Source organism: Phyllostomus discolor, chromosome 7 (genome assembly GCF_004126475.2).
Source record: "Phyllostomus discolor isolate MPI-MPIP mPhyDis1 chromosome 7, mPhyDis1.pri.v3, whole genome shotgun sequence".
In the NCBI taxonomy this organism is placed as follows: Eukaryota; Metazoa; Chordata; class Mammalia; order Chiroptera; family Phyllostomidae; genus Phyllostomus; species Phyllostomus discolor.
The window spans coordinates 124,491,828-124,512,484 of NC_040909.2; the positions used below are offsets into that span (position 1 = coordinate 124,491,828).

Sequence of the window (20,657 nt, forward strand, 5' to 3'; positions counted from 1 at the left end):
ATGAACACATACACCATCTGAAAAAAGAACATATGTTTAAGATCATGTGTGCTAACATGGAACTGGAGAGAGGCGCTATGTGGAAATCGTAAGTGGTCCAGTCCTCTCGGGAGTTTCTGCATGCAATTCATTACGTAGTCAGCACTGCACTCCCTGCTCTTGGCTTCTTACCAATTCGTGTTGGCTCACTTAGGGACCTCTGGTTATCATTCAAGTTGGCTGAGAGGTAACTCCTGACATCCCAGAGAGATGGCCATGATTTGTCAACTTGCTGCAGCGAATTATAGCTCTTTCCTTAGTGAATTAAAATGACGTCTTACTGTTGGGTCTCACTGACTTGCTAGGCTTTGTTCAGTTCCCAGCAGTATCTTCCAAGTAGGGAAAGAACATCCTAGCCAGCATCCCAAAGAGATTTTCTGAGAGAATGACATCAAATGATATCATGGAGATTTAAAGTGGCTGAAAAGTATGTCAGAATCTGTTCTCATGTATAATCGCCATCTCCCCCCACCCACACATAACATACATCGTGTGGAGAACATGCCCTGTGAGCTTTGTGACAGGTAAATCTGGCAGTTTTCTGAATCCAATCATGTGCCTGTCTGCTACAATTAGGGGTGCTGCTCTGCAAGCCAAGATGACACCATGAGTTTTTTTAAGTTGGCTTAGAGTCGCTGGGCAAAACACTGCATTCATTTTTGCGAAGGAGAAAGATACATGAATAATGTGGCAGTCCAAAAAAGTTAATTTAAATACAAATGTGCAAAGGTCAGATGAATAAGGATTAATTGCTACCCCTTCGAGTCACCGAGAGCTGCAGCTTGAACGGCACGAAACCTATTAGACTGGGCGGTTGATAGAAAGAAACAAGGGCAGGGACCATGGACTTACGAACTATTTTCCAACAAATACATAAGAGATCATCACACCCACTTAGAAGAAATGTGGCATGTTTGAGAGTGAGATGAGGCTGGGTCATAGTGGAGGAGAGAGCTGCTCTGAGTCACGCGGCCGCAGGGAAAGCCCCTTGCCTTGAAGTTCATTACCTGCCCGCCACTCCCAGCGCAGCGTCTGGGCACGTGGGTCTGCTCTTTGCTCTGCCCCTAGGTGCACGTTCAGTCACCTCTCTGGACCTCTGCAAGCACCTACTTTCACTTGTTTACAGCACCGTCCTTCCTTGCACTCTCTTGGCAAGGTCCTTGTTCTCGTCCACATGTCCACAGAGCAAGGATGAGTTACAGTCTCCTGGATTTATGGTTTCCACTGACCGAAGCCAAGCACTTGAAGTTATTTGAACATAATTCAGGGATAAAATCTTCTCCTAAAGAACACTGGGAATAAATGTATGAGATGTAGGAGAGTTTAGGGAGGAAAAACTGAAGGGGTTGTCTATTCACATAAGAGATAGTAGAACCCAATAATATCTTTCTCTTCTCTATTGTCTTGAAGAAAGTATTTGGTATCAGAAGTCTCCGCTCCATCATTTACAATGGAGTTAAGTGATATACGTATTCATATATGTTCATACATTTTTTCAGTTTATATTTTGCAATTTTATAATAATCAGAAGCTCAAAGCAGCATTTGCAGGGATAGAAATGTTCTTTTTAATGAGAAGCACAATTGAATGGCTCCAGATTTAAAAACTAAAGTGAAATAAAACAGCGTTCACATTTGATTCTGATTATTTTGTGTGCCAGATTCTTGCTCAAAACAACGTTTGACTGAAAATGGGATCAGGGTCCTAACGGTGAGGTTACTTCTGGGCAATCCTCATGTTCAATGGTGAGAACTGACCCCTTCTTACTTCCTTCTCGATGGAGAAGCTTCTCAAAACTTTGAGGTTTTCACAAACATAAAAGAGCCTATTGTGCAAATAATCTCTTCCTCTCCATATACTCATTCTCAACATATGTTGTTTGCTTTTAAACCGAATCTCTCCCCAGCGCTAAGCAGACGCATGCCCGTGGCTGAATGTCTAGTCCAGCACTCACCTCGGACAAGAACTGGGCTACTGCTCTGGGGCAGCACCCCCGTCTCACTAGTATGCTGGCCGGTAGATCGTCTGGATGGGTCCTTGTGCAAACTGAGCTGGTCCTAGTTACCCCCACCCCCCAATGAAAAAGATGACCATACTTACATATCTCAAAGTTTTCCGTTAGAACTGTCTACCTAGAAGCCATAATACTTTCTCTCATGCAGCAACATCTTAGAGATAAAAGTTCAAGTTGATCTGCAGATTCCAAGATCTGCAAATGGAAAACCATTTGCACTGGCAATGTTGAATAATGAACTTGTCTTAACTTACGCTCAATTATTTCTTGACACTGGGGAGAGTGACTTACTGTGTTTTCCATGCAGTCTGAGCGTTTATAACCACAGGAAACCCCGCACGACCCATGGCCACGGTGTCTGTGGGAGGGGGAGCAGCAGCTTTGACACAGTCACAACCAACACAATTTTGATTAAAGAAAGAACTCTGGTTTTTAATAGTTTTGATCATTAAAAAAGTTTAAACCTGCATAGCAATCATTTCAAAAATAATTATTTAATGTTCCATAATTAAACTGTACACAACCTAGTCTTGGGACATAGAAGCCAGTGAGGTGAGTCTGGAGCAGTCCGGTGCAGTCCCAGGAGCCAGGAGGAGAGTTCTCATTGGCCTTTCCTTTTTTGTTTTTGTTCCGTCATTCCGTTCACGGGAGTTTATTTGGATACTTGGCACAGTCTGGCTCCGCGGCTGAGCGGATCTGCACTGGGAAGAGAGAGCAGCTTGACCCCGGTCCCTTCTCGCTTCCCCTCCCCCACTTGGCGGGATTCCTCAAAGTCGCTCAATGTCTCGGTATTTCTTCCTCAGAATAGAGACCTGGTCTTTAAAGAGGACGGGGTCGAGCCTCATCTGAGAGTGGATCAGCGGCATGTAGCCAAACCAGCTGGCAAACGTATTCATGCAGCTCTGTCGCTGGGCAAAGTGGTCGGGGTCAGCCCAGCGGGAGGCCCGGGAAGTCTGGGGAGAGGAGAGAGAGAAGGAAGACCATGAGCCAAGTGCAAGGTGAGATGGCGACACTGCAGAAAACCGTCAGCCTCCCCGGCACGCAGCAGACCTCGGGGTCTGGCCTGGACAACAGACCCCCGTCCTTGCGCCTGGTGAAAAGTCAAGCACCGGTCCTGGGTTTCTCAAGAAAGGCAACTTTCCTCAATGCTAAACGCACACACACGAACGACGATCCCCATTGAACGACTGATTCCCTGCTTGGTAAATGACTTACCAATTTTACAGCTACTGTGGTCACTAAGTATAAAACTCAGATATGACTAACAATGTGTTTGCACTTTCAAAGGCAGTTTTCTACAACTTTCTTGTTTACTCGGTTGATTTTGGGTAAGCAGAAAGGATGGATACCATCTCTTGAGCACTCTGTGTTGCCTCTAAGGTTGGCTAAATATTTTTAGAGCATGAAAATGACTGATGTGGATTTAAAAGAAAGCCTTAAATGACTTGAATGCTGACATTCAAACAGATGAACTATACATAATGTCTTTAAAACCACGTTTTTATGAAACAAGGAAGAGGTGGGTTGCCTAATTGTGGGAACAGACACAGCACGTTTACGTCATTACGCAGCCGTTTCATGATGTGTATGTACGTGCGTGAGGTCACTGTGCTTCAATCCTCACACATTGTTGGAAAATACTTTCACAGGAAGGTACATACGACTGTGAAAATCACCCAGGGTCACTTGAAAACAAGCGTCAACCTGCCTGAAAGTAACCGCCGAAGGCAAATACAAATGCCGAGTACTGGGCAGCAGAAAAACAAACAGAAGGTGATTTGTAAAAAGTGTTTTCTCGATGTTCATTTGAGCCTCACAACAACGTGGTCAAGTTCCCTACCTAGGGAGTCGCACCCACACTCCATCGGTGAGGAAGTAGGTTCGGGGAAGTTAAAACGATCTGTTCTGGGCTGGGAAGGGGCAGAACTTGACTGGGCTTGGTAAGTCACGTTAAGCTGACCATCTGGGTTCATGACAGGGCAGACAGCTGTCACTTTGTCCCTACACTGCCGTGAGCATGCAGGCCATTTCTGATTGGCCCACTCCTTCCCGAAAGGGAAGAACCCCCTTCCTTCTGGCAAATGCTCTCTTATGCAAAGGGGAATGCTGTCCTGAGCTTAGGCTTATTCTTATTTTCTCTTCAAAATAATTCGTTTAAAAGTCTGTTGAATTACTCAAGTACCTTTTTTGTCTCTAAATTTTATTTTGAGTCAACCAACATAGTAGAGAAGATATCTTTCCAGTGTAATAAAAGTACAATCTTCAAGCATGACATTCATTTATTTCAGGAGTCATACAAACATTTAATAAATAAATGCGCTTGATGGGAAGAATGGGGCAAATACAGTACAAATTTAACTAGACACATCTAGTGAGACCTAAGGCTAAATTTAGATTTGTCCCCAGAGGATGTATAAAAGTACTAGAAATATTGGTTCAATAGCATTAGGCAAATCTGTGAGAAGGGCATTAAAACCAACCCCAAAGAGATCATGTGTCATTAGAGTTCTACCTCTAATCAGCACCTAACCTCAGGGAAGTTCACAGAACTCTCTGAGAAAATAATACAAAGGAATGTTGTATCCTTGAGATAATATATATGAAAACGCCTGGGCACACAGTAGACACTCGCTATATCTTGCTTGGGTGTGAACATCCTTTCAGCCTCAATGACAGAAATAGTCTTGCTTGTTCTTTCCGTTGTTAGAGAGAAAGAGAATTTTCTACTGGACACTTTGCTCGCTAAGGACAGCAGCTGTGTCAGAAACAGGGCCCAGCACAGTGCCTGACACAACCTGTGCATGTTCAGTAACTGTGGAATGACTAAGATCCATGAACTGAAAAGCCTATACATGTGTTGCTCTTACTAAACCTAATGAATAAAAAACCATCGACTGTGAGGCATGGCTGAGTTTTCCTTTACAAAAGCTAGATTTGTATGACTTCCAGTACTTGTTAGAGCATGGTAAATGGAAAACCCTAGACAAGGGAACTGATAAAACCATGTTCAAATACATCCTTGAAGGCTGACTCAAATCCTGTTGGATGATGCTCTCTGGTTTAACTTGGGCAGATCTAAAAGGCCGTACTTGAGACTTCTGAGTTGTTTCTCACAGCACTGGGCCTGTCCAGAATGAATGACGAATTTCCGCAGATGCAGACCATCCTTGCACTGGCCCCCGGGGGGTGGAAGGCCAAGCAGCGGAAAGAACAGAGCCCGGAATTCAACTCCCAGTGCTGTCTCTGACACTGAGCAACTTGTAGCAATATGCTTAAGTTCTCTGGGTCTTAGTTCCCTTACTTGTAAAAAGAGAAGGTTGGATTTTATTTCCTTGCCAGTATCTTTAATGCTCAACTTTTATGACTCCATGCAATATTTTACTTTTATAAAATTTTTCCTACATGTTATCTCATCCTCGGAGGTAGATTTTCCCATTTTCATTTTAAAGATGAGCCAACCGAGTTCCCAAAGGCAACCGACTTGCTTACAGCTCATAAATGCCGGCTCCGGAACTGGAAATCAAGCACTGTGATGCCTGGTCTGCCACGTGGTGCTTGTCCAGCCCACGGGCGACCGCCTGGGGGCTGTGTTGAGAGTATTATTGGCTATTCATTAAATAAAGCACTGATGGTCACCTCACGTAAATTCTTTAACTCTAGAGAAGGTGTGTCTTTCTGATGCCACCTTGTAGGTCATATGAAAGCTTTTATATTCTTGACATAAAGATCTCCTTGACTTATGTCCTCCTAATTATCCACGTGCCAAGTGTATCCTCCCTCAGAGTGTTTGGATGTGTGTTTTCAATACATCTCATTGTGCTTCCTAGAGGAACAGTGAGTCCCTGTTACCTCCAGGTGAACCGCAGCAAGCGGAGCAAGGGGGAGCGTTCTCTTACCTGTCCCATCATTGTCTCTTTATACTGCTTCTTCTGGGTCACCTTGATGGGAGGCAATTTTGTCACAGCAGACACCAGGAAATTCATGAGAATGTCCTCACAGTTGGCCAGTTGGTCCACCATGTTCTTCAGGCTGGCTGGCAGATAATGGGTGTACAGGTAGTGATAATATCTGTGAAATCCAAAGACATTTCCTGGGGTGAGCATCATTATACATACATATGGTGGTCTGCTTTGACAGAAAACACATACCCATTCTTTGGATCCCCAAACATGTCACAGATGATGATGATTACAAGTATGACTTATATGGATCTTACCATACAGCTGGGGCAAAAGTAGGTTTACAGTTATTTGTATGGAAAAGAATACAATAGGTAATACATAATACAAGAATAAACTCTGCATTTCACGTGCTCACAACTGTAAACCTACTTTCGTCCCACTCTGCATGCCAGATAATGTTCTAAAGTGCTTCACAATGAATGTTTCATCTATTTTTTATAAGGAATCTATGATGTAGATACTACTGTTACCCTCATTTTGCAGATAAAGGTACAGAGAAACATGCAGATACAGCTTGCCCAGCCTAACTTCAATAGCACGCTGGTTGGTGAGAAACAGAATACTGAAATGGCAAGAAGTTACTTACATATAATATAGGTATCCTTATAAGCTGCTTTACAATTTTAATTATTGGCTTTATCAGAACTATACTTAAGACAACCCCGTAACTTTGAATCCACCAATATACTGTTTTAGTTCTGTGGCCTATAAACCATCTATTTCAATACTAACTAATCTGGTGGTCAATCACTATGGAGAACTTATATTAATTTGAATTATTTTCACCCTACTATATTTTGGAGAGGCACAGAGTATATGTTTATAGAAAAAAAATCATTTGAATGAATCCGATTCATTAAGTGACAGTGGCAAGAAGAAAGGGAACCACGAACTTCCAAGAGGCAGACTCCTGAGATGAAGACTCAGTCAGTCTGAATGTGTGTAAACACATGCATTTCCAGCTCTGTCTTTGATACGGCAAGATCCTCTATTCTTCACTATGAAGGACTAGGTTAAGATTGGTGTGTTCCCCTTACCAAGGTAGAAGAGTGGGGATTTCATTCAGTGTTAAGTCAGGAACACTAAATAATTTGGCCATCATACCCAAGTCCCCTGGCTTTAAAAGACCATACATGCAAACACCTCCCACATTTTTATCTCCATCCCTTACCTCTCTCGACATCACGTTTGGATGTCTTACCAAGCCCAAGACCAACTTCTGCATTTCCTCTAACACCTATGCCATCTACAGCTATTTCTATCTGCTGGTAGCTACTCTATCCTGCTGGTTCTTCAGGTCAGAAACCTTCTGTATCCAATCTGTCAAGATATCATCTCGCTGGAGCATCTTCAAAGTATGCCAATCAGATCACTACTTACCACCTCCATGGCTCACTTTCTTGCCCCAGGCTCCCCCATCTCTGGCTTGGATACTGTCACTCACCTCCCACTAGGTCTTCCTGCTTCTACCCTGGCCCCCTTAGAGTCAGTCTACCCTCAGCACGGCCTCCAGAGTGCATGCTTAAAGCTAAGACAGATTGCTCTGCTCAAACCGCACGTCACTGAAAGGAAAGTCAAGTCCTTCACCTGGGCTCCCACGACCTCCCTCACCTGCTTCCCACTCCACTCTGGTCACATTGATCTTGATATTCCTCCAATATTCTGCCTCGAGGCATCTGCTCCAGCTGTTTCCCAGGCCTTAACACTTTTCCTACGGACATCCTCTTGGCTGCCCTGCTCTACTCCTTCCAACCTTGGTTCAAATCCCACTTGCTGCAGGAGGAGCACCACCCCCTAATCTGCCCTTTCTCTTTCGCTTCTTCTAATCCTTCGCCTGCTCTGCTTTGCCTTTGTGCTATGTAACATCTCCCCTTAACATACTATAGAACCGCATGCATATTGCATCTCCCCTCGTTAGAATGTAAGACCATCGTAGATGGGGCACTTTTTCTGTTTTACTCAATGGTAAATCCCAAGCACCCAGAACAGTGCCAGGGGATGGCAGGGGGGGACTCAATTAAGTATTTACTTTTGTTGTTGGTATTCTAAGTATTCAGTTACTCAATACCCCTTGCGATGTCCACACTTCAGAGGAACTGAAGATATTACTTTAATTTCTGGAAATGCAATAAGCCAAGAGATTTTATTGGTCTCAAAGACACATGCCAGTTACACCAACAAATCTTAAAAGAGGGATGCAACTTAATTTCCCTTAATGCTGTTAACAAGATTCGGCCAAAGCTCCCACATACGCGGCAGTCAGAGGCTAACAGAAGGAGTATGGAGAAATCTAAACATGCGGGACGTGTGAATTCCTCACTTGTGGTAAATAGCAGCTCCAGTCAACACCATGGAGTAGTCGTTCGTCCACTTGGACGTGTAGCCCCACCGCTCCTTAGAGTTATCCCAGAAATGGCTGCGTGCAGGGTACCCCACAATCCTCTCGGGGAAGCTCTGCCAAACGGTGAAGGCGAAATCCACCTGCAGGCAGAACACAGGCCACACAAGCAATCAGCAGGGTCAACCATGCCCACAAACATCGCCTGCCCCCGCTGCTGATTCCCAACGCGGAACCCGCGCCCGTTGCGAAACTTTGGTTCCGCGTATTCATCAGCAAATTAAACCGACTGCTTGACATTTTGCCCCATAATTATGCACATTTTAATGTCTTCTGTTACAGAAACTTCGGATCACTGCAGAAATGAAAAACATTGGCTGGTGAGTCCTTTAGAAATCCAGTCTGTTCAAGCTACACGACAAGTCAAAAAAAAAAAACAAAAACAGTTGCTTCCTCCCCGCTCCCGACGGCACACACGGCCGCTGATTCACGGGCCGCTCCAACGCACCTGTTTTATAAACGGGAGCAGATTTCCTACGCACACAGGCGGGGGATGCATGTACAGCACATACCAGAACCAGCACACAGCAAAGCCAAAGGGACTAAAATAAAAGCGTCCTCTTAAGAGCCAGAGAAAAGATGTTTAAAACAACCCCCAAGTTCTAACAGAAACATGACGCAGACATCATCAAGAAGCAGCAATTCAGGCCTCTCAGTCTGAAGACGCGTAGTGCCAGAGAGGCCTAGAAAAAGCATCCACAGTGAAAAATCACCAAGAGTAAGTGGGGACGAGGCCAAGGGAAACCACGGGATTATTTTAAAGGAAATGCAGCTACAAGACTTCCCAGCGCTTACAACAACCCAAAGCAGGTAGCCCTGAAAATCCTATAAACTAACATTTATAATTAGCCAACAGTCTGTCTTCAAATGTGTAAGCTCACGTCTTATACTTTCTATGATTATTTCATGGGTGATAAATAAATAATATAGAAAGTAAAAATAAAATAGTAGTGTTAAAGAATCACAGAATGCTCATAATTGTGTAATGCTTATAATGGGTATCGGTGCTTAGATGTGTTAACTCGTTGAATCCTATGTCTGCGGAAAGGTAATTTTATATTCTCAGATTTACAGAGAGGGAAGCGCGGGTCCGTGGAGGTTCAAGTAAGCCGTCCAAGATGGCAAGTGGCAGAGCCGACGTTTGAACCCAGGCCGTGCGCTTTCTGACACAGTGTGCACTGTTTCCATAGCCTTTCCCTTAGCTCTGCTGCTCCGGTGCGGAAGGCAATTTATCTCAGACAGGCTCCACACTCCCCCTACAACCTTTGCTCTGACTCTTCTTGATGAGCAATAGAAACAAACTTCATTTCTTCCACCAATAGTTCAAGTCTCAGCACAGCGATTTCTCAGACGTTCAGGAGCGGAGCAACTAACTTTTCCTGACAGCGAAAAGGTGAAAACAACCCCAATTCTGCCAACTGATGAATAAACAAACTACATATGGTATAGTAATACAATGGAATATTATTCAGCTTTAAAAAGGAATGAACTACTGATCCACGCTACAACATGGACAAACCTTGAAACATTACGCTGACAGAAGAAGCCACACAGTATACGGTTCCACTTACATGAAAGTCTGGAACATGCCAGTACACAGAGACAGAAAACAGACTGGTGTTTCCTAAGGTTAGGGCACCACTGACTAATGGGTGTGGGGTTTCCTTTTTGGGTCAAGAAAATGTTTTAGAGTAAGACAGAGGTAGTGGCCACACACCACTGTAAATGTACTCCATGACACTAACTATACACTTTAAAATGGTCAACTTTATGTCATGTGACTTTTACGTCAACTCAAAGAAAAGACACAGCAAAGAAGCCTAGCTCAGAATTTCCCAAGCCTTCATCGCATGTGTAACATTTCTCCCTGTCTTTGCCACATTCCCAGGCCACACGTTCAATGACTGACTTAACATTTTTCTCTCAACTGCCTACTCCTTTTTCCCCCCTCACAGGCCTTATTCCAGGCAAACATGTCAGTGAAATCCTAGGTTTGATTGCTGGCCCCAGTATTTTCTAACAAACACTAAAGGACATGGATACTTGTCAAAATCAAACACCTGCTTGCCAGGAACCATGTGAAACTAGTTCATGTGTGCAAACCACATTTTGGGAAACGCTGGCCCATGTGATCTGCAGGATCCTTCTAGCTCTGAATTTTGGGGGCTTAGAACTTACCATTTTTCTAAGCAGCCGTCAATTCCATTTCTTATGATCATCTAGTTGGGTGTCCTATCTTACGAGGGACTTAACAAGGTAGCTCCATTCCCCTACACGAGAACATGCGGGTTGTGATAACTTGCATGCTGTGTGCGGTGTTCAAAGCTCAGGAGGCCGCTGGGGGGGGCGGGGACAGTATATTCTGCCGCCCGTCGTCAAAGAAACCCGCCTGGCTGTGGCTGTCGGTGCTCTTTGGGGTTTTCCGTTACTCTCTGAGAAGGAAACACGTGTGCTGGAAACTACCAGAGAGCCCGATGGGGTGTTTTCATCACGTGCGTTCCTCACTATCTCAAAGCCGTTTCAAGTCATTTCAAAGGGACTCCAAAGCAAATTCAGATAAAGCTGGGATTCCTGCGAGTCCTGCTCTCACGCTGATCATTAGCACACCAAAGAAGGCAAAGGTCAGCGCGTGGCCTTTTCTCTTCGAAACCAACAGCTGTTTTCTTTGGAGAATTTGCTGCGCCCCAGATACATGTAAATAACTATAAACCAACTACATCTAATACCCTTTCAAGGAGGCTGTGTAAAAATTTCTCCCGAATACTAGAGAGACATTTAAACAAGCTAAGAATCCTTAGAGAAGAAATAAAGCGAACCGGCATCTATTCACCTAAAAAAAAAAAAAAAAAGGAGAGAAGAGAGAAATTCTGTCCTGGACCACTTCAGGCAACACAACCGCCCCACTGATCAACACGCATCGGCAAACCAGACTGCCAGCCTCTTAAATTTGCATATGATTTTCAACCCACGTTGAGTTCTAATTACTTCACATCCAACACATGTTCCTCCCGGTGTACACCGAGTGGCTAGGGCTGCTTTTCTTTGAAAATAATTTCACCAGCACACGGCCACATCCCAGAAGCGGAGTGTTATCTGACCGCGGGACAGGGAACAGCAAATCCCAGAGTGACCCTGATCGCCCTGTGCCCAGGGGAAGATGTACGATGATGAATCAGTGCTTCAGGAAATAGGACAATGACTTAGGGGTATGCTGTCGTTATCCTGACCGGCATTCCACCACGCCGTGGGATGCCTTCCTGTGTCTGCTCTGAGATCCCCTCTCTGCCCCTTTCTGCCATGCTCCGCACCCTGAGATGCTGGGACCCTGTGCCCAGCACCGCCTGGTCTTCCCTGCTGGCGGGGGGCTGATTGCGTGAGGTCAGGGGGAGCCTTCCGCAGAAAAATGGAGGTGAGACAGAGGGAGAGGTGCCCCCAGCTTTGGCACCAGGCTTCCGACAGTCGCCACGTCCCTCCATGATCGCTCCCTCGTAGGGCAGCCTCTTCTCCCCAGTTCCTTCTCTTGGGGGCTCTGGAAACACTATTTCCTTCCCTAGCTCCTTCAAGCCTGGGGTAGGAGCTGTTTCCTGTTCTTGTTACTCTCCAGGTGCCTCACCACCTCTTGTGCCACCCTTTGAACCCCACCCACCTCTCTGAATAACCCCAAACCCCTCCATTTGCACCTTGTGGCTTGAATTGCTTGCTGCCAAGACTCTGATGGCTACGCGGGCAGGAACTGTGTAATCAAAGCCCCTGGCATGCAGACCTGAACAAAGAAATCCCTCAATAACTACTTGCTGAATGAATGTGCTCCTGGGACGCCAGCCTCCCTTGCGGGAAGCAGCAGACAAACGCGAGTGGGGTGTCCCTACCCTGTATTCCATCGAGGTCTTTCCCTTTGAATCACAAGTGCATTTTCTCCCCCGACCCCTTCCTCCTGCCGACTTACGAAGGACGCCATTGGCTGTGTGTTCGTTCACACGCTAATCCCCTCAGCATGCGTCTCTCCGATCATTCATTCACCAAGTATTTATAGAGCTTCGGCTACACAGAAAGCCTTGCACCAAGGTGAGGCCCAGCACGTTTTGTCCTGGGGTTAGTTAGGTTGCCCTTGCATATCACATTTGTTCAGCTCCATCTGATGGACACTGGGAGCCGACATGGAATTTCAAGAGGCAACGGGACTGGTAGCTCAGGTTAACATCGAGTCTTGCCTACGTGGGCAGCAGGCCATTCGGACCAGATTGGCTTCCAGAAAAGTACATGCTGGGAAGTGCCCACATGTAAATTGAAAGAAAAATGATTATGAATAAAAGGGACAAAAGGAAGGGAGAAGGGGAAAGTATAAGTAGCCAAGTCTCCACGCTTTTTAGCGGCTGCCATTAATAATGCATTTTCGAATACACTACATTTTTATATAACTGTCTTTGGTCCCTCGTATGGCTTAAAGTAAGGTTGCGGAGATCAATACTCATTCGAGTTGTAAAAATTGCTTTTCTACCATATCTATCTTTCCTCTGCTCTCTCGCCTCCTCCTCCTCCTCCTCACATATTCTCTGTGCAATCTTATTTTTGGCACAAATACCTGAATGTCTGAAATAGCAGGGATCTCCATCTCGGCCTTAAAGCGAAACTGTTTGCTCTTGTGTGGGTGAATGGGAACGAGCACGCTAAAGCAGGACAGGAAAGCTGCCTCTGGAGCCCAGTACAGTGTTCCCTAACAGAGGCCACACCCGCCCACACCGGCATTCAGGTAACTGGGGAAGGACGGGACTGCTTGCTCCGGGCAGCCTGGATTTGAGATCATGCTAAACAGGTGCCCCCTCCCGCCTCCTGGCTCCCGTTGGTTCTTCTGTGCACCTGCCGGCAGCTGTGTTGTTTAAGAACAAAAAAAGAATGAGGGCAAGCAGGAGGGGAGAGGTGAGGTTCAGCCGTGCAAATGAGGAGCCAATTAGCAGGGAAAACAAAGGGGAAGGTGCCCTCATCAGGTGCCAGGTGGTGGCAAGGTGCTCACAGGCACTGGCTTGATTAAAAGCAACTCTGCAGGAAGTTCTGAAAAATGTTTCCGATTCGGCCAAGGCGCAGGAGAAAGCAGCACTGGCACCTTGGGGTTTGGGGTGGTGCGGCTGCCCGAGGAGCCCACCGCCTGCTCTTTGGGGGGGGGGGGGGGGGGAAGCGCTCACCTCCGTGGTAGAAAGTACGGTGTCCTCGTCCAGGCTGAGCACTGCGTCTGTGATGATGTTGTCATAGGGCAGAAAACGGCTGCTCATGACCTGGGAGTGACCACAAAGCAAGCAGAAGGGAAGCAATTAGGAGAGAGGGAAGTAAATTTCAAGTTTTATTTTCAAGACGATTCCCCGAGCCTCAACCTTCAGAAAGAACATTCTAGCACAAAGTCGCCCCTCACTGTAGAAGACTTCCTTTTCTCATCAGTGCTGACTCCTGGGTTTCGCCATTTGGGAACCTACTGGGTACAGACACGTTGCTAGTTAAGGAGGGCGTGGAGGTGAAGAAGACACCTTCCCCGTGCGGGAGGAGCGCCTAGTCTGCAAAGACCAAGATCGGGATGACCGGTCCTCGCCTGATGTGAAAAGCGCCGGGAGCTCGGAGGATACTGCACCAGCCACTTGGAAGAGCGGACACAGCCCCCCAAGAAGAAGGGCCGCTGAAGCAGGGCTTGGATGGGTAGGAATTCACCGGGTGTAAACAGAAATGAGGCGTCGCAGACAGAGCGCTCGGCGGATGCAAAGGCACAGGGGAGAGAACCAACACCCGAGGCCGGAGAAGAGCAGACGGATGGAGCGAACGGTTCCAAGTGTGGGGAGCACACCGGGACAGGGCCCGGTCATTGTTGGAGGTGCGCGCACAAACACCTGAAAATCCTACTAGTTACTTATTTTAGCACAGATCAGAAAAATATAGATACATGCATATCAGTAGCTATAGCAATAAGACATCGTAGTCATTTAAAAATAATAAAAGTCATTTTATTAATAAATAATAAAGTCATTTTCTTTTCACTAAAAAGAAAAGCTGAGTAAAAATATTAAATAAACAATAGCATTTGTGGTGCATGGATTTTGGAGCATCGTGAAGGTAGTATGTGAATAAAACTTGGGCAACTCCTGGGTACTGCATGGTGAGCTGTGTGTGGCGGGGAGCTTTGGGACGAGGGGACCATTTAGAAAATTGACACTGGAGAGATGACTCTGTGACAGCCACACCTTCAATCTTTGTGTTGAACACACCATAGAAAAAATCGTAAGAATGATTACACCATAAGAATGACCAACAAGCCTGAAACATTAACAATGTGCCAGGGAATGTTTCCAGTTCTTTACGTCACCTCTTTTCCTCCTTATAACAACCCCACTTCACAGGTGAGGAAACGAAGGCACAGAAACGTGACGTGTCTTGCCCCCTGATGGGCCCACCAGCACTTTCATCCCGGATGGTGTGATTCTCTAGATTGAGGTCCTCAACTATCACATACCACCCATCGCGGGTCTGAAAAGGACCTCACAGGTGACTCTGGGGGACACACGGCAACCTCACATTCACCACCTTCCTCGGGAAGTTGTCACAACAGTTACGACATCCTCCCCTAATTCATACCTGGAAACCCAAGAGAAAAGCCACTCTGACCCTCACCTCTCGAGGCGCAGAAGCCATGGAGGGAAGCAACTGGACACTGGACACAGAGGGAAAAGGCAGACACCTGAGCTGGCTGCCGACACTGTCTTCTGCACACATGTGAGGGTCAGCCCGCCCACTCCAAAGAGGCGCAAGCTGTCTTTACGCCAAGAACCGGCTCTCCCACAGGCCTCGTCTCCGACGGGGTGTGCCTGCCTGCGAAGCTGCTGGGGGGCCTGTGACTTGGGAGGACAGGAGGGGTCCACTGGAGCCCATCCCTGGGAGCTCTGGGGACACTCCTTCGGCATCACGGCTTCAGGGTCTGCTCCCATAGATCTGTCTACAAGGTCAAGTTCTTCTTCTTTCTCAGGCTTTCAAAATCCAATCAAATAATCAAATGCAAAGTGATCGGCAGCCCCCCACACACCGTGCTCAGAAACCTCAGCCGGAAGCAGTGCTCCTGATCCCGTTTCCGTGTCTGCTGACTAACACAGACACTGGGAGCTGCCAGCCCAGTGACGCCCTGCCCTTCCCCTTGTTAAGTGTACTGGGGGGCACTGCAAAGACAAGGCCAATAAATTCAAAATAGGGGGTCACAGCCCAAGCAGCAGACACATCAATTTTAAACTCAAGCTAGACACGGAGATGGCACTGGGGAATGAGAAGGGCACACGGCTTCTCCTCTCCATCACGGGCCCAACCATTGCTCTGAAAAGGTCCCATTTCCTTTTTCTGAACCTGCTTCCTCAACAGAGGATAAAAGCCCCTAAGCCGACCACTTCGAAATTCCAGCGTAGAAAGCAGAGGCTCTCCTGTACCTTGCCCCAGCTCCGTTCCGCAAGTTGAATGGATTAGCATGAACGGAACCCACGTACTCACAGGGGCAATCTGAGGGAAGTCCTTTACAAAAGAGTTAGCTACCAGGCCCCGACCCAAACCCTTCTAGAATTAACGAGCATGGCTAGGAAATGGCCAAGACTCAAGCAGCTTACTGTCTAATGGAGAAGGTATGCCCATGAGTACTTACACAAAGCACAACTGAGCACCTCCCATGTGGGTGCTCGTCCACACTTCTAAGTCCATCTACATATACAGCATCATATCATTTGATCCTTTTAGTTGCCCTATTAGGTATGAAGGCTGTTTCCATCTACTAAAGGAGGACTGAGGCACAGAGTGTTAAATAACTCACCTTAGGTCACACAAAAGTACGTTGGACACTAGAGCCCACGAAATAAACCGTAGCATTACGATGCCTCCCAGAAGAGTGGACATTTACTGAATGAACGAACCCTTGGTGTGTAAGAAGTGCAAGGCTAAGCACCTGGAGTGCAGTACCTCACTGAATCCTCAAAAGAGGCTCAAGCCTTGGTTCCCTAGAACACAGAGGCTGCAGCAAAACTCACATGCAAGTGCTTTAGCAGGAGGTGCAGCTCCAGGGCAGTGCGAGCGAGGGGAAAGGCACTGTTATGATGCACTGGAAGCGCTGGCCGAGGGGGCGGCTAGCACTCAACAAATGGCCAGAAGCCCAAATGTACATCTAGCTGGAAGAATGGGAGGTATCTTAACAGACACATCTGTAAAGCCCACGAGATAGGCACTACTGTTATCATCATCATCTTATAAGTAAAGGAACCAGACTCCCCGCTAAGAGGAGAAATATAAAACCAATCAATAAGTCTGTGCATACAAATGCAATACTAACCATAGAAGTCAGAATGGCTCCTGGTGAGTCAGTCACGTTGGATCATTTTTTAGTATCCTGACATAGTCAAAGGAAGACTTATCTACCAGAAGAAGTTCTAGTCACCCATGGAAGCATAAATACAAAGAATCCCAAAGTTCAAAGTTAACGGCTTCCACCTGAGCACTGTCCAGGGGCTCAGGAGCGGGAATTGGGGGGACAGATACAGGAGACTTCTGTGTGCTGGTCCCTTTTGTGAAGCCACACCTATGGTGACGTGGATGCATGAGAGCAAGTGAGACTGATGTCAGGAGGCATGGAGTTATTCTAATTCCTGCCTTTCTCATTAAATGCTTCCCAAGCAGCTCTCTGGCCACTGTGTTGCTGGAGTCCAGCCCCAAGAACGCCATGACTGTATCTGTCACATTCCCCACTGTGTTCCAACATTTTGCAACCAGCGCACAGTAGGACCTCATATGCTGGAACTGAATAGGCAATGGTCTGATCACCTTGTCCATGTGGCGGTTACAATTTTCATTGTATTATGGTGAACCATATGACAGTGCCACTTTTAGTGAGTCAAATGATGGTTTCAAATGGTTCAATCCCATCTATTGATATTTTGGCATTCCAGCTCAAAGAGGTCTTACATAGTGTGAGACAATCTCTCACGACATGACCTCTTGGGGACTGAGAAAGGAAGTCTCTTAGATGACAATGCTTCACCAATCTCAGTTTCATTTAGTAGTGACTAATTTTTCACAATGGTAAGATCTGAAATTGAGCAATGAGCAGAAGCTAGAGAAAGAACTCAACTCCAGCTTCCAATAGTGGAAGAAATTTCAAAGAGAAGGTAGCATGTGTACAGGGGCTTAAAAGACGGTTGGTAAGTTTGACAACAGACCTGAAGAACTAGGGGGAGGCCAAGACAGCAAAGGGGGAAGAACAGAGGCAGGACGGGATGCGGGACGACTCGGGTAACTGTGAATGACCACACGCGCTCGGAGGACAGGGTCTACGGGAAAGGCAATGAGACAGACGACGGGGAAGGCAGGCTGAGGCCAGATTACACACGGCCTCCAACATTAATTTAGAGCACCAGCAAAGAGACTCCTTAAGGGCCATGAGATGGTGAAGGCGATCATTCGGTCCTGGGCAAAACGAACCAGAGAACGGAAGCAAGGGGCCCTCAAGGCAGCACTCGTGACAGACTCTGATGGCGACACTAAAACAAATTAAGGTGAAAACGTCCTTTTTCAGGTAGAAGTGAGGAATAACCACTAGAAAGACACAACTAACTCAGATTCATCAGTGAAGCCAACCCCGTGCGTCCATACAATCATCAGCTGCCTCACCTTCATCCTCTTCACTCACAGATGGATTCCTATTGCCAGGCTCCAAACTCATTCAACCCTAATAGCAAGCCTATGAGGTATGTGTTATTATTTCCATTTTGTAGATGAAGAAGGTTAAAAAAAAACGTGTGTATAGGCTTACAAATCTCTTAAAGAGCTAGTATTAGGGACCCAGGATTCACTAATTTGAAAGCCTCTGACGGGAAAAGCTGAGGACATTCAGAGACAGGTCTAGTTTTAGGAAAAACAGTGCAGGGCCAGGAGAAGGGGCAGGACATTGAGGGCCCATATCCACAGGAGCCCGCGGAGAAATGCAGATGCTGCGGCGACTCCACCTTTAGGTCCCCCGCCGGTCCTACCTTGCTCTCTCCTTCGATGACAAACACAGGCACGGCAGTGGCAGGCCAGCGGTGTTTGGCTGGTAGGGGTTTGTCACAATTCCACAGAACTATGATCTGAAAGGAAGAGCGAATCATGAGATGGCTTGGTAAGGATGTATTTATAAAGGCCTCCAACCCAACGTTTCTTCTCACAGAGGGACAGGGACAGAGAGAGAAGGCAGACATCCAAGCAAGGCAGAACGGCAGACAGCAAAACTGAGTTTATTTTTTTTTAAGATTTTATTTATTTTTCAGAGAGTAGGGAAGGGAGGGAGAAAGAGAGGGAGAGAAACATAGATGTGCGAGAGAAACATCAATCAGCTGCCTCTCACACGCTCTGAACTGGGGACCTGGCCTGCAACCCAGCCATGGTGCCTTGACTGGGCATTGAACCAGCAACCTTTTAGTTCACAGGTTGGTGCTCAATCCACGGACCCACATCAGCCAGGGTCAAAATTGATTTTAAAGCCAGTCCACTCCCACACAACCTTCCAAACCTGATCATTTCAACAACAAGAGAAAGAGAGAGAGAAGACAAAAAGATTAACCTAAAAAAAATTTACATCAAGGTGGGTGGAGAAAGGGGGTTGGAAAATAAGTAATTTCAGGGTTGCTGGATCTTAATAAAATGTTTTTCTTTCTTTCTTTTTTTGATTTGAATAAGTAGCTCTTGAGGTTTTATTGTTTTTAATGAATCTGTTTTTAAATTGATTTTCTGAGTTCTGGTATCTTATGAGAGGTGAGTAAGGTAACAACACTGGCCAAATTACAGTGGATTTGGAACGCACGCTGTGAACCTGCGCTACACCAGGCCCTGTGAGAGAAAGAAAGCCACTCAAGGTAGAACTAGCATGAGCTCATGTTTTCTGTTCTCTAGAACGGCTGCTAGTTTCATGTGACTTTATTACTTCCGATCAATGTGTTTCGTTCAAACATGTACACTTGAAAATTATTGACGTAATTCTTTCCTCATTTGTAAACCTTCTGCTATAAGCTAATTTGCAAATCAGAAAAACGACGGTTAATAACGGTGTATGGGAGAGAGACTGATTTGCAAAACATTGTCAGTGCTAATTTAATCTTCTGTCCCCAGTGTCATTGGTCATGACCGCTGTGGCGGGAAAGCTGATGTCTCCCGACAGCAACAAGTCTGTCTCTTCTGTTCAAACTTAATTTTCTGGGTCCTCCCAGTGGCACTTCTTTTTTAAAAAAATTTTTATTTATTTACTTTTAGAGAGAGGGAAAGGGGATGAAAAAAAGAGGGAAAGAAACATCAATGTGCAAGATACACATCGACTGGTTGCCTCTTGCACGCCCCCAACTGGGGACCTGACTCACAACCCAGGCATGTGCCCTGACTGGGAGTCGAACCTGTGACATGACATTTTGGTTTGTAGGCTGGTGCTCAATCCACTGAGCCACGCCAGCAAGGGCCCAGTAGCACTTCTGATATTACTTTATCACTCTGACATTTAAAAACAAAATAAGGTGCTTATATATTCTTTAAAAAAATATGTTGTTGTATATATATTTTTTAATCTGACCCCAGTGCAAAGATCTCTTCGCCACCCACCCATTCCCGGTGCCAGATGTCACTTCCAAGCACCTCTGCGTCGATGAAAAGGGCATAACAAGGCATGACAAATGACACGGGAGGAACAGGACACGAGACACGATGTTTAATGAGTCCCAGGGAGCAACGTGTGTAGCAGCAGGTAAGGGGTGGGCGTCTCTAGTCCACTAAGCAGGAGCGGGCAGGTTAACCCCCACTCACCTGGGCACAATACTGGGATTTGGCTGCAGCCATGAGGAGCTTCAACACTGGCTGGGACTGAGAGACGAGAGGCGTCACTGCATGGATGACTGCAGTGAACTTGGAGGGGGGCTTTAAACCTGCAACAGAAAGGGGAGAGGAGCCTAATGAGGCGCTAAAAACGAGACTGAGGAAATTACTGGTCCTTGCTCCGCTGCCTCACCCCGGAGCTAATGTTCCCTCCTAGCATATTTTTCCTTCGCCTCCTAGGCCCTGACAGAACAAAACCAAGGTGAAAAGCTGCTGGTTAACTGCTGCCTGAGTCTACAGTCCTGGGAAATTTACAGCTCAATGTCCATTTCCAGGTTTTTCCTTTGATACCCTTTTCCTCCCTTGGGGATGCATCTTTGATCTCCCTTCTGCTTTGTAGGCACCCAAAGTC

The 20,657-nt window shown here is 46.3% G+C and overlaps 1 protein-coding gene across 1 annotated transcript in view; it reads right to left on the bottom strand.

Moving 5' to 3' along the window:
* Window positions 1–2,528: 2,528 nt before the first annotated feature.
* The window catches only part of EXT1 (exostosin glycosyltransferase 1), a 268,291-nt gene continuing 250,162 nt past the window's right edge, over window positions 2,529–20,657 (bottom strand). The window contains exons 6-11 of the mRNA XM_028533538.2: window positions 20,237–20,355; window positions 18,442–18,537; window positions 13,594–13,683; window positions 8,336–8,496; window positions 5,950–6,121; window positions 2,529–3,006 (exon numbers count right to left, since the gene is read on the bottom strand). Of these exons, the coding sequence (XP_028389339.1) occupies window positions 2,821–3,006; window positions 5,950–6,121; window positions 8,336–8,496; window positions 13,594–13,683; window positions 18,442–18,537; window positions 20,237–20,355 (824 nt within the window). The 3' untranslated portion in view covers window positions 2,529–2,820. The remainder of the gene's footprint in view (window positions 3,007–5,949; window positions 6,122–8,335; window positions 8,497–13,593; window positions 13,684–18,441; window positions 18,538–20,236; window positions 20,356–20,657) is intronic.